This window comes from Dermacentor silvarum, chromosome 2 (assembly GCF_013339745.2).
Source record: "Dermacentor silvarum isolate Dsil-2018 chromosome 2, BIME_Dsil_1.4, whole genome shotgun sequence".
Taxonomy (NCBI): domain Eukaryota; kingdom Metazoa; phylum Arthropoda; class Arachnida; order Ixodida; family Ixodidae; genus Dermacentor; species Dermacentor silvarum.
In genome coordinates this window covers 87,920,916-87,933,545 of record NC_051155.1, presented here as the reverse complement: position 1 = coordinate 87,933,545, position 12,630 = coordinate 87,920,916, and the positions used below count along the sequence as shown (strand labels likewise).

At 48.0% G+C, this 12,630-nt stretch overlaps 1 protein-coding gene across 1 annotated transcript in view; it reads left to right on the top strand.

Moving 5' to 3' along the window:
* The window catches only part of LOC119441599 (ATP-citrate synthase-like), an 83,516-nt gene that overhangs the window by 51,422 nt on the left and 19,464 nt on the right, over positions 1-12,630 (top strand). The window contains 10 exon segments of the mRNA XM_037706208.2: positions 519-658; positions 1,946-2,274; positions 3,476-3,577; positions 3,579-3,620; positions 3,622-3,661; positions 3,664-3,866; positions 6,552-6,656; positions 7,596-7,687; positions 8,129-8,315; positions 8,662-8,900. Of these exon segments, the coding sequence (XP_037562136.1) occupies positions 519-658; positions 1,946-2,274; positions 3,476-3,577; positions 3,579-3,620; positions 3,622-3,661; positions 3,664-3,866; positions 6,552-6,656; positions 7,596-7,687; positions 8,129-8,315; positions 8,662-8,900 (1,479 nt within the window).

The following is a 12,630-nucleotide window of genomic DNA, read 5'->3' as shown; positions in this document are numbered from 1 at the left end:
CATTTTTGTCATTTAAAATTTCGTGCTGTCTTGCAAGGCTCCTTCAGGTGGTTTACTTCGAAGTGTCTAGAAATGCAAATTTGTTTAAAGAACAGGTATCGAAGCATTACGTTCAAAAATAGGGCAGAAATTAACTGATGGCTTCCATTATCAGTGTGGCCCAGTCTGCCGTATACTCGTGTAAGGGCCGCACCCCTAACTTGGCAGCCCAAAATTTTTGAGAAAAAAAATTTCCAGTGGAGAAGCAATCGCCTTCGATGCAGCGCCCGCATCGGCAAATTCGTGCACGCTGCGTACTTCCGCATGCCGCTATTAGATGGCGAGAGCCGGGGTGCGCACAAGTCGCTGGCTGCGCCAGCACCATTTTGCACGAACGGTGTGGTCCCGTGTAAAGGCCGCACCTCATTAAAATTGTGAAACAAAAAAAAGTTTGGCCCTTGCATGAGTCTATAACACGGTAGGCATTGAATACAAGTTGAACCAGCTACGTTGTATAGCTGTACCAAATGTGCATGCAGTGACACTGTGTGCGACCTCGGTGGAGCGAGCGAGCTAGCCAACTACGGCGAGTACTCTGGGGCGCCCACCGAACAGCAGACCTACGAATATGCCAAAGTCATCCTGGGCCTCATGACCCACTCGGACAAGCACCCCGACGGTGAGCCCGCTTGACGCTGGAACTGTCAGCATTGCCTATTGATGCATACTGTTTAGTGTCGTCTTCCATATTTTTTGTCCATATTTTTTTGTCCTTGTAGTCTTTAGCCTTCAGTCATTTCTTTGCTGTGAAGTCCTGATCAGCTCATGCGTGTTGATAAATTATTGCTGGGGGCTGCTGACTGCATGTTCCTCTTTCTTGTGTTGTGTTGCTTCTCACTGTTCTCAGTTGGCACACTGCTTTAGACAGGCATGCCAACTTGGCAAGCCCTCCATCATTTTTGTCTTGTATTCCTTTGAGAAACCATTCCCCTCATGCTTTTCAACCATGGCTGCGAACTGAGCGATTGTGGAAGGTTTTACATACACATAGGCACACCCATTACTGTTTAATGTTCTACTCTTTTTTTTTTTCTTTTAATGACAAGACACAAAACAATCTTTTTTGTTGGTATGCCTTATTTTTCACTCTTGGGTCTTCCCCGCCGTACTTCATGATAGACCTGTTACTTGGAGGTCAGTGGCTGTGGCATTCTTCTGCTGACCACGAGGTCTGACAGTGGTGGCCACAGTCCATGGGGGTGGAGTGCAAACATGCTGGTGCAGTGTGCTCTGGGTGCATTTTTTCTTTTAAGTGGGCAAATGCACTAGATAGAGCGAAATATCTTTCGAGGAATATATTTCCAAAGGAAATATTGAAAAGGGCCTATTGTGAGCCGAGGCAGGAGTGCACTGTTTGTCCCCATTCCCTCTCAACCCGTCTGTTCTTCTCAGTTGAGCACATTGCTCCTTTCGTTTCTTTCTTAGACGGCACCCTTCTGGTGACCTGCGAGAGTGACAAGTGACACTGGATGTGGCAGAGAGAGAGCAATCTATCATGGGCTGTGTGCTGCACATAGCAGAGTAATATGGCTTGCACGTTCAAAGCAGCATTGTCTGCAGATCTGGCGCATTTTTCTTTGTCATCATCAGCCTATATTTATGTCCACTGCAGGACGACCTCTCCCAGCAATCTCCAATTACCCCTGTCTTGCACTAGCTGATTCCAACTTGAGCCTGCAAATTTCCCAATTTTATCACCCCCCCCCCCCCTAAAATTGCATTTTCTTACCACGTTCAAACAAGAGTTTCGTTGTGCACCTGTAAAGAACCCCTGGCGACCAAATCTGTATGGAGTCCTCGACTGCAGTGTCTCTCGTAGCCCCTCGAATTTCTTTATTAGTCGGCCATTGTCCGCCTCCTTGGTGCACTTCCTTGAACCCTCTGGTTTGCGCATGGTTGTACGCAGGCAAGGTGCTCATCATTGGCGGTGGCATCGCCAACTTCACCAACGTGGCGGCCACCTTCAAGGGCATCGTGAAGGCCCTGCAGGAGTTTAGGGAGCGCCTGGTGGAGCACAGGGTGTCGGTGTTTGTGCGCCGGGCGGGCCCCAACTACCAGGAAGGGCTGCGCGTCATGAAGGAGGTGGGGCGCACCCTGGGCGTGCCCGTGCACGTGTTCGGCCCCGAGACCCACATGACGGCCATCGTGGCCATGGCCATGGGACGGCGCGAGGTGCCCGACATGCCCGAGCCAAATGTCACCACGGCAAACTTCCTCCTGCCCGGTGGCATGAAGGTGGGTGCACACTGAGCATTTCTAGACTCGCGTGAATGCAGTTCGTGAACGCAATTTTGACGTGTTGTTTAGCAAGGCTTCTTGAAAGAATTTGCATGCTCCCTTCCATGGTTGCTTGATGGGATGCATGCCAAATATGGCAGTCAGGCACTGGAAGTATTTAGTATTAAAACTTGGAACAACTTCAGTAATATTTTTGCAAGGCATTTGTGCATGAATGCAGCACTACCGTGCAGCACAAAGACGAGGAGAGAAGCATATGCTGCGCGAGTTTCTGGCCAGCCTTGCCTTGTATTTATTATAGAGTACTCTTATCCTTTCGACATACATGTGATGCCCGTGATGTGAAGTTATTAACCCTTTCAGTGTCGCTGACGTACTGGTACGTTATCACAGTTTCTGTCCTGCTATGTCACTTAAGTCAGATAGGAATGTGAGGAGGATCATACCAAAAAGAGCATTTACATTGTCCATGCCATTTTCTTCCTTTTGCATAATGAAAAATAAGCCGTTGTCTTCGTTTTACAATATCCGAGAAAGTAACCTGATGCTAAAGGTGCGTCACCCCTGTAAAAAAAAAAAAAAAAAAAAAACAGCACTGAAAGGCTTAAATCTGCACCATCTCACTGTTTTTCGCAAGACACTATCAGTTGCGATTAGTTCTTATATGCACTGCAATTTGTTGTTTTGTGTTTTCTTTCTCTTGTTGCTTAATTTTTTTTCTTTCTTTTTTCTTTTTTTCTTCTCTGGTTTCTTGTATTCTGCTTATTTGTGTCAGTGTCAGTGCTACTGCACTTTTCACATGCTAGCACTTAGTAAAGTAAAGCAGGGCCTACTAAATTTCAGATCTACCTTGTTATCAGACAATTCAGCCTTTTATCCAGGTTCAACTGTACCATCCCACCTTAACATGGTTTGCGAATTAAGTGAGCACTTTTTTATTGGCTGTGGCGGCTCATTGGCCATTGGCTATGGCGTAGTGCTGCTGAGCAGCTCTAGGTCACAGGTTCGATTACTGACTGTGGCAGTTGCATTTCTGTAGAACAGCAAGGCACTTACGTACTTAAATGTGGGAGCCCATTAAACAACCCCAGGTGGTCGAAATAAATGCGCTGCCTCCCCACTACCGTGGCCCTCGTGACCCACTGTGCAGTTTTGCAGCATTGGATACAATTTAATTTAAAGCGCGCACTTTCTGCAGACCCCGCCCCCTCCGTCGAGCCCCAAGAAAGAGATGCGGCGCCCCGTGTTCCCGGACCACGCAGGCGAGCAGTCCGGTGGACCCCAGCAGTCGTGGTTCACTCCCTCGCACCAAGGCCATCATCTGGGGCATGCAGACGCGTGCAGGTGCAGAGCATGCTGGACTTTGACTTTGTGTGCTCGCGCCCGGAGGCTCAGTGGTTGCCATGGTGTACCCCTTCACGGGCGACCACAAGCAGAAGTTCTACTGGGGCCACAAGGAGGTGCTGCTGCCCGTCTACAAGAACATGGCGGACGCCATGAAGCGTCACCCAGATGCCGACGTGCTCATCAACTTTGCCTCCCTGAGGTCGGCCTACGAGAGCACCTTCGAGACGCTCCAATACCCTCAGGTGGGTGTCTCCGATTCCTGTTGCCTTGACAGGCCTGCGGAAACTTTTTAAGCGTGAATCTTTTAGTCTGAATGCTTGTTGGTTACAAATGACTGCAAAAGGCCGAGTTGATGATGAAGCGTGCAATAAGTGTGGGGGGCAGGTGAGTGCACGTATCCTTTCCTAGTCCGGCCATGACCACGCATGGCTGTCAGCTCGGCTGAGCGCTTACGTAGCCCATAATCCAATCGACGCAATCGTAGACGGCCATCGTGCAGTTCTGAAGGCATGCGGCCAACACACATGCACCAAATCAAAACGAAATGACTTCGCCACGACTGCTACTGACAAAACTGTGGTCACTGTCAACGCAATCATGGATGGCGACTACATAGTTATGAGGACATGCGGCCAACGCGATTTTACGCACGGCGGTGAACGCAGGAATGTAAAGGCACAAATAGGAACGAAACGTTCTGGTGTTCCTGTCGTTCATGTATGATTTCCACTGATGACTATGGTGATGCGTACTCTGTTGCTTCGTTTGGGCTGGAAGCCAGCGCCACTTTTGTTATGCTGTGTCGCACATTTGCAGCGCTTGCTAAGCTCTGAGAGTTGTCTGAATTAACCAGTGTGCAGCCGAATTCGTCGGAATTAACGAGAGTTTGGTTTCATTAACTAATGCACATAGCCTGCCGGGACCAGAGGATTAGCCCAAATTACCAGTGCAGTTAAACCTGGATACAACGAAATTGACAAATTCCAGAAAAACTTTGTTCTAAAGAGGATTTCGTTATATGCAGGTTCGGCATGAAAATTCGAAAATGAAACACTTACCCTATTTACTCGATTCTAACACGCCCTTGATTGTAACGCGCACCCGTTTTCCGTTTTCGTCAAAGCACTTATCCTTGGAATGTTCGCACCAGGTACTGGATGTGTGGACGCGTGTTGTTTCGCACAAGCGCAAGGCGTTGGAAACGAAGAGCGAGCGACACGATGGCGTCGTAGCGTCGTATAGTGTCACCTAGTGTCAGGTTAGTGAAGTGAAGCGCAGAGACTTGTGCAGTAACCAAAGAGTGGCACTGCCAGCGCATTGAAAAACCTTTTTTTTTTCCTTCGGCAACATCAACTGGAAAAGGGGAGTGCCGGCTTAGTGGGCTAGGCCAGCTGCATCCAGTGGCGGGATCAGGTTTGAATGAAGGGAGGGGGAAAGGTCACGCCCGCGGCGACAAGATCGCCGGGTAGAGGGAAGCAGGCCCGCCTCGCGCACGCACGCACGTGTGCCCTCGCTCTTGCCTCGCAGTCGCCGTGAATTCGAGTGCGCCAAGCGCGACAGCCGCCGCTTCGCATTCCGTCATGGCGGAGAAGGTTCTTCCGGTTGCTGCTCGCGCAAGAATGACAAAATTTGGGGCGAAATCTCTAGGTTGTCGGTGGGGAAAATTCGTTATTTCGAGGGAGTCTCCCGCTGCCACTTCGTTACGTAGAGGTCTCAAATACATGTGCTTCTATGGAGTAACGGCGGGGAATAGAAAAACTTTGTTATATCCCGGAATTCGTTATATGGAGGTTCGTTATAAGCAGGTTTAACTCTATTTCTAAATTAATGAGGGTCAAATAAACAAGTTTTTTTTTCTGTATCAGCTTACAAAAACATCCTACTGGTGCAGTGTTATAGAACTCTGCACAAGAGGCTTTGTTTGCACGTGTAAGCACTCAGCACTTCGGTGGTATAGTGTGCAATGTGTTTTCCTGCCTGCACTGTAGAAGGCATTGAGTTTTCATACCAAAATTACTGCAGTAAAGCCTTGCCAATGCGTACTCGCTTAAAGCGTATGAAGGGTTAAAATGTAATTGCGATGAATCCCCAACCTAGCCTTCATAGAGCCTAATCTATTGGCTGACCGGTTTGAGCTGCAGTGGCTTGTCTTATGCCTACTGGTTAGTGCGTACCGCGATTGTTTGTCGTGTGAAGGTTAACTGCGCCCACCTTGACATGTGGTGTGGCTGATGCCTCGCTGTGTTGAAGATCTCTCCCGCTTTTTCTGAAGGTGCTGAGGCTAGTCCGCCAATGATTCCAGATTCGATGCGTGTACGGTGAATTTTTATACGGATAAGCATCAGAAATGCACAGTAGGCATTGGTGGCGCCCTCGGCAAAGACTATACCCTCCGACAGGCACACCCATATGACCTACTGCCGCCAACCTTATTGGGATGAGGATCTTCAACTATCCGCTCGACAGTTTTGTCAACATAAAGCACTTCCACTGCTCTAAAGAAATGTCGCGCGACACAACGGAACCATGAATAACAGTAGGTCACGGTGGTCACATTTTTTTATGGCACCTGCAATCGCTTCCAGCATATGCAATGCACAAAGGCATGGCTTTAAGATTGGCTGAAGTTATTCTGAGCGAGCCGTGATTGGGCGATGCAATCTGGACACCATGTGTAAAAGCAAGTTTGCTATCTCGTTGAAGCCAGGCCTAATTCTAGAAAAAAATCGGTGTACTGCACATAATTCCCACGCTCATTGGCACCACTGCGGCAGATTTTCTTGTAGTAGTAGTACTACTTTTAGCGGGATACTCGTACCATGGAAGGCACCCTAATACTTACTTCTCTAGCCCCTCTTTGGACCGACTTTTTTGCAATGATTTGTTGGCAGTGCTTGATTTACCGAGTTTTGCTTTTCTTTGTGCAGATCCGCACCATCGCCATCATTGCCGAGGGGATCCCGGAAAACATGACGCGCAAAATGATCAAGGCGGCACACAGCAAGGGCGTCAACATCATCGGCCCAGCCACTGTGAGTTTTTCTATTTTTTCGCCACAGTTACTGTTTGTCCAAGTATGTGCTGCACTCGAAGTTCCCCTGAAACTCTTTGTCTCTATTCATTTGAATCAATGTTACTGATCTCGTATGCTTGAAAATGAGCAGTGTACTTACAGTCTACCTTGTAAGATTTAGGTGCTCTATTTTTTGTTCATGGCATTCTCGTAAAGAGTTATACCAATTGCACAGTGCAATGCTCTGTTTTCATTTCACTTGTGGCGGTTCACTGATGCAGTTGTTCTTGTAGGGAGTTCTTTTTGTAATGAAAATATGCTTCCATGGCCCATTTGTGCAAGGTGAAACACAAAGGAATTTGGCTGACAGACATGACTTATTACTAATGAAGCATTAGTAAAGTTTTTGCTGGTGCTCTTGTTGGCTACCCAGCAGGGTGGTTCTGGTGGGCCTTACTCTCTCGGTAAGTGTGAAGTTATTTTGGCGAGCGCAAGGTTTTGGGTTCGATTTCCACCCATCGCAGCTACGTGCAGAACATGACTGAATGCAAAAATGCTTACGTGCTCGAGATTTAACTCAACCTTGAAGAACGTAAAGTTGTCAAAGTTAATCCTGAGTCATATTTTGTATAGATTTCATTTTATTCTACTAGTTATTATCTATTCTGCTCAGTGGTTGATACCGGCAATACCGGCTCTGTGGCTTAGAAAGAATGGACGACGGAAATAATTTTTACGGAATAACGCCCCACGGCTGTCCACTACATTGTCTGTGTTAGTGTGTGTTGCATTGGGGTTTTAAACCCGATCAACCAGTCATTTCGATTGGTTATAGTTGGCCAGTGAAAGCTTAGCCTACCAACTGGTTATTCTGTCCACAAGATGGATAAGTCAACATGTCATGTGAAAACCTGTTGGTGTGAACTCGTCAAGAGTGTGTGGCTCTTTTGTTTTTCAGGTGGGAGGCATCAAGCCTGGCTGCTTCAAGATTGGCAACACTGGTGGCATGATGGACAACATCCTGGCCTCCAAGCTGTACCGGCCTGGAAGGTAATGCACAGGCGACATGTGTTGCTACAGTAGGAATGTTGAGAAAGCACGGTTTTTATTCATACAGTCTCACTCTTTGAATGATTCAGTTCCCATGCAATCAGTACCTTCAGTGTAGCAAAGTTAATGAGATTGCACCTTAGTGTTGCTATAACTGCCATTCCAAGAGGGTGAACTTGCCTTATACTGATATGAAATGCACTATGACACTGTGCAGCCCCTTGAAACAGGCTCTCAAGAAAGGAATCGTCATTACAGTGAAATTTTAATTTAGGCATGAAAAAATGATACGAGCTCCACGGCATGAAAATATCAGCTGAGGGCTGGCAGTGCCTCAGGATGAGGATCGGCTATGGCTTGTTTTTATGCATAAAATGATGCAAATAGATGCGGAAGTACAAGACAAATAAAATACCAACCTCGTGCTTTCTCTTTGTGCAGTGTGGCCTATGTGTCTCGGTCAGGAGGCATGTCGAACGAGCTGAACAACATAATCTCTCGTGCCACCAACGGTGTGTACGAAGGTGTTGCCATCGGCGGCGACCGGTACCCGGGCACCACGTTCATGGACCACCTGGTGCGCTACCAGGCTGACCCCCAGGTCAAGATGCTCGTGCTGCTTGGAGAGGTGGGTCCCACACTTGTGTACCTGTCCTTATCGTGCAACACTTGGCACATTGAAGAACAGATGGATACATGTAAAGAGCACAGAAGTGATCTCGTGGCCATCTCAGTTTGCACGTGCATGTTGACATGGCTTTCAAACTGCGAGAGTGTACCAGTGCTTCAAGTTGAAGCATTTCCTTCACAGCGAAGACAGAAGTAGTGCGAGGAGATTGAAGAAAGCACCATTGTTACGTTCCCATTTTTTGTTTGTTTTTGGCGTTTCCATTTATGTATCCATCCGTATCAAAGTCCACACTTTGGAAGCAAGCTTAAGTGGGGTCGTGCTCTGCCTTGGACTGCAATTACAGGTCGGTGGCATTGAGGAGTACGAAGTGTGCGAGGCACTGCAGTCTGGTCGACTGAACAAACCTCTGGTGGCCTGGTGCATCGGCACGTGCGCCTCCATGTTCTCCTCCGAGGTGCAGTTCGGTCACGCTGGCGCATGTGCCAACTCGAGCCGCGAGACGGCTTCTGCCAAGAATGAGGCCCTGGCCAAGGCTGGTGCCCATGTTCCACCCACATTCGATGCGCTTGGCGACACCATCAAGTGAGTGGTGCCGTTGTTTCTTGAGTCATTGTCCTCCTTCCTGCATGCAGGGTTCGCACAGCCCCTTGAAATCCTTGAATGTCCTTGATATTGACAGTATAAGTTCAAGGGCCCTTGAAACTACTTGAATACCCGTGGGCTCCTTGTAATCCTTGAAAATCCCGTGGGATTTGTTCCGCTAGAGGAAAATAACGATGTACATCCGCAAGTCATGCTGATATTTAAGGCCCTTTCGCTTACGAATGCCCATGAAAACAAGCTGTGTTGACTAAAGGGCAACATCTGGAAGTTTCGGTTTTAAATCTCGCAGCCCCTACGTCGTCTGGCAACTAATATGCATTGGAAATCCAATCCAATGCGAGACATATCGCTCGCTCGGCTTGCGTATAGTGCCTAGAATATACTCTAGTGTGCCGTCCACCGAGAGTCTCCAACGCGGGACGGTGGCGCGGGCTGTGATGCCTGCCGCCGCGGGCCACCAGACGGCGATGCCTGTCGGCACCATGCTAAATCCTGCGGTGTTCGACTCGCGTTTGTTTGCGATGCGTTGATTGCTACGCGTCGATTGCAATGCTTAGTTCATTTCTCGCCTTGCTGCCGCTTTCGTTGCAGTCTTTTCTTATTGTGAGTGGGTTTTTTGCATCTATGTGTGCACTCGTCTGTCTAGAGAAACTTTGAACAGGTCGCGAAATCGCAATTTTGCCAGAGACGCGGAAAGAAACGGCTCATCTCATTACCCAGCGCATCCGCAGACCCCGAACGTATTGCGGATTGGGACAAGAACATAAGAGGCAGATCGCCGGGCAAATGGGGAGACTCGCGTCGTGTCTTGCCTGAAGTCCGCCCATGTCTCAGCATGGTCCGGCACAGTCTCGAAGTGCAGCGCACCAAGCAGCCGGCGGCGGCAGGCATCACACTCGGTGCTACCGCGACACCCGCTCTCGGCACACTAGTATGTGTCTTTTAGGTACTATAGTCGGGCCGTTTGTCGGCCTCGTGCGCGCCATTTCAGTGAAGTTTGCGTTTGCATTGTGTGTTTACTTTGACAAGATGCCAGGCGGGAAGTGCAAGTTTCAGCCTGCGTGGCTGCAACATACGGACTATCGTCACTGGGTGAGACCGGAACCAAGCGATCCTTATCGAGCAATGTGCGCATTATGTCAGAAGACGGTCGACATTGCAACGATGGGGGAATCTGCCTTGAAGACCCACCAGAAAGGCGAAAGGCGACGAAGTTTCCGTCGAACAGCCAAAGAAAAAGAAGCGGAGATAACAGCTCTTGAAAGAGAAATTAATGCGAAAATAGGGCTCCTTTCCTAAGTCATGTGAGGAAATAAAATTACGCTAACACTCCTTGAATTCTGCCTTTTTGCATCCTTGAAATCCTTGAAATGTCCTTGAATTTCCAGCCAAATATTGTGTACGAACCCTGTATGCAGTTGTGGGGTCACAGAAGCAGTGTGGATGATGGTTTGGATTAGGTGAGAGAGATCAGAGCATGTCAAATTACAGAGGGAGCAATAGGTGGCATGATTCCTAAACGTTTGCCAGCATCACTGTATGATCACACATTGCTAACAAATGCTTGAGAGCTTGAAGGAGGCTAGTTGGTTTGGAACTGTGAAGACGGTGGGGAAAATGAGACAATGAATATGGCCCGTCTGCTTGCATTTTCTCAGCTCTTCACACATACGCTAGAAAACATGCAGTTTCATTGAGAGCATGGACGAGCTCCTTTAGATGTGCACAAGCAAGCTGTTGCACTCTAATTGCAAGTAGTGGATTGTCTGATCATTATTATGTAACATGCTTTTGCAAGACTCCCGTAAGTAAATAAAACAGGTTGTCTAGTAACAAGAATCCTTCTAGTGCTACGAGATGGGACCTACCACATGATGTTCCAACATGTAATCATGTGAGCTGGCCATCATTTGTCTTAAGACTTAGGCCGGGACTCTTGAAAAATTCGTATCGGGTGTGATTGTATCACCGAGATGTTACTGTACTCCAATGTTCTTGCAAAGGGTTCTTGTCCACGGTGACAGGGTATTCAAGATGATTTTAGCTTCAATTTTCAATGAAAGTATGTCCTGTCATGGGCGGGCTCGACTGGCACGCGCCCTCGCTTCTTACGGCCTTTGCATAGGGGCTAGTTGCCTATCGCCGCTGCTTGGTGGGGGGCGCTGCGTCCTCACCCTGCTCAGCTGTTCACAGCCGATCTGTGCAGCGTGCAACGCTGGAAGATGGGGTCGGGCGCGCTTCTTACCTCACCGTGCATTCAAGAACAAGTCGCCTAATTGTACAGGACGTGTAAATGGTTCATCTAGGCTTCTTATAAATGCATGTAGTGTAACCGTATCAATACATCGAGCTTCTTTATGTTCACTGGGGAACATGGAGATGCATGCGCCAGGAGAACAGCTCTCCGCCATCAAAGGCATATGCATATTGAGGAATGAAAATAAATATTTATTGCTCGTGTGCACTTATACCCCTATCACACCGCACATGTAATGTCATTTGCAGTAATGACATTCATACCAAATGTCATTGCAGTCTTGCGTTCCCAGTCTACAAGGGTAAACAAAAATGATTTGCAATTGATGGCATTGTTTATCAGCAAGCTGTTATGATAACGAGACCTTACAAATTGTGCTTCTTGTTTACATATTTTCACTATGTTGTTAGCAATACAATGGTAAACATTGGATGGTTATTTGACAATATATTACACTTCGTTTTAACTTATCGATTTTGTAATTTTTTGCCAACTCCCTGTCGTCGAGATTACACAAGTCGCACGTGAATGAGTTCGGGAAACTCATTCAATGGGCGAATGTCATTAGCTGTGAATATCATGCACTATGCCCGTGTAGAAGCAACAAAAATGGCATTAACACTTAATCTCAATCGCTGCGAATGACATTACACGTGCCGTGTGACAAGGGTCAATGGTTGCCATACTTTCAGGCGAAAACTTGCGGACATAGTAGTTCACAATTGTCTTATTCACAATTACAATCTAAAGTGTTTCCTTGGCGGCTTGTGTACATAGGCCAAAGGCTTGTCCTTTTCGTAAGTCAGTTGGTTTGAGTGATTTGCAAGGAGTATTCTCCGATCATCTCACATGGCTGTCGTCAACACCTTCAGGGCAGCTCAAGATGGGAGCGCGTTGTAAATAGGGCTCGACTGCTATTCCTGCGTGGCAGCTGTGTTTGGAGGCTTTATCAAAAAAAAGAAAAAAAGAACACTATCTTGTCTAAAAGCGCTAGGAACTCAGGCTAGAAACTCATTGCTTGGGAACTGGTGAAAAGATACACCAGGTGTTTTCCCGGAACGGGACTTGCAATACGGAACACAGCAATACACCATCACACAGCAGTTATATACCGATGTGCAATGAACGGCGCCAAGTCTTGGCTGTGGCCGCGCGTACTAAAGGTTGTACGACCGTCTTCAGGAGCCCACAAATTACTGCATACTGAACAACACTGACAGAGCACTGAATGAAATGCGCGGGAAAACGATCATGCGAGCGCGAAGGCAAGCGCATGCACGCGGAGCAGGGAAGGAAGGGTCAGGGTCGCAGCGCCCCTATCGCCGACGGGTGGCGAAGCGTGCTGAGAAACTCTCCCATTGTTTGCCCGACGGGTGAGAAGGCCATAAGAAGCGAGCGCACGCCAGTCGAGCCCGGCCGTGGCTCTCCGTGGCTTTCACAATCGGCGCGCGG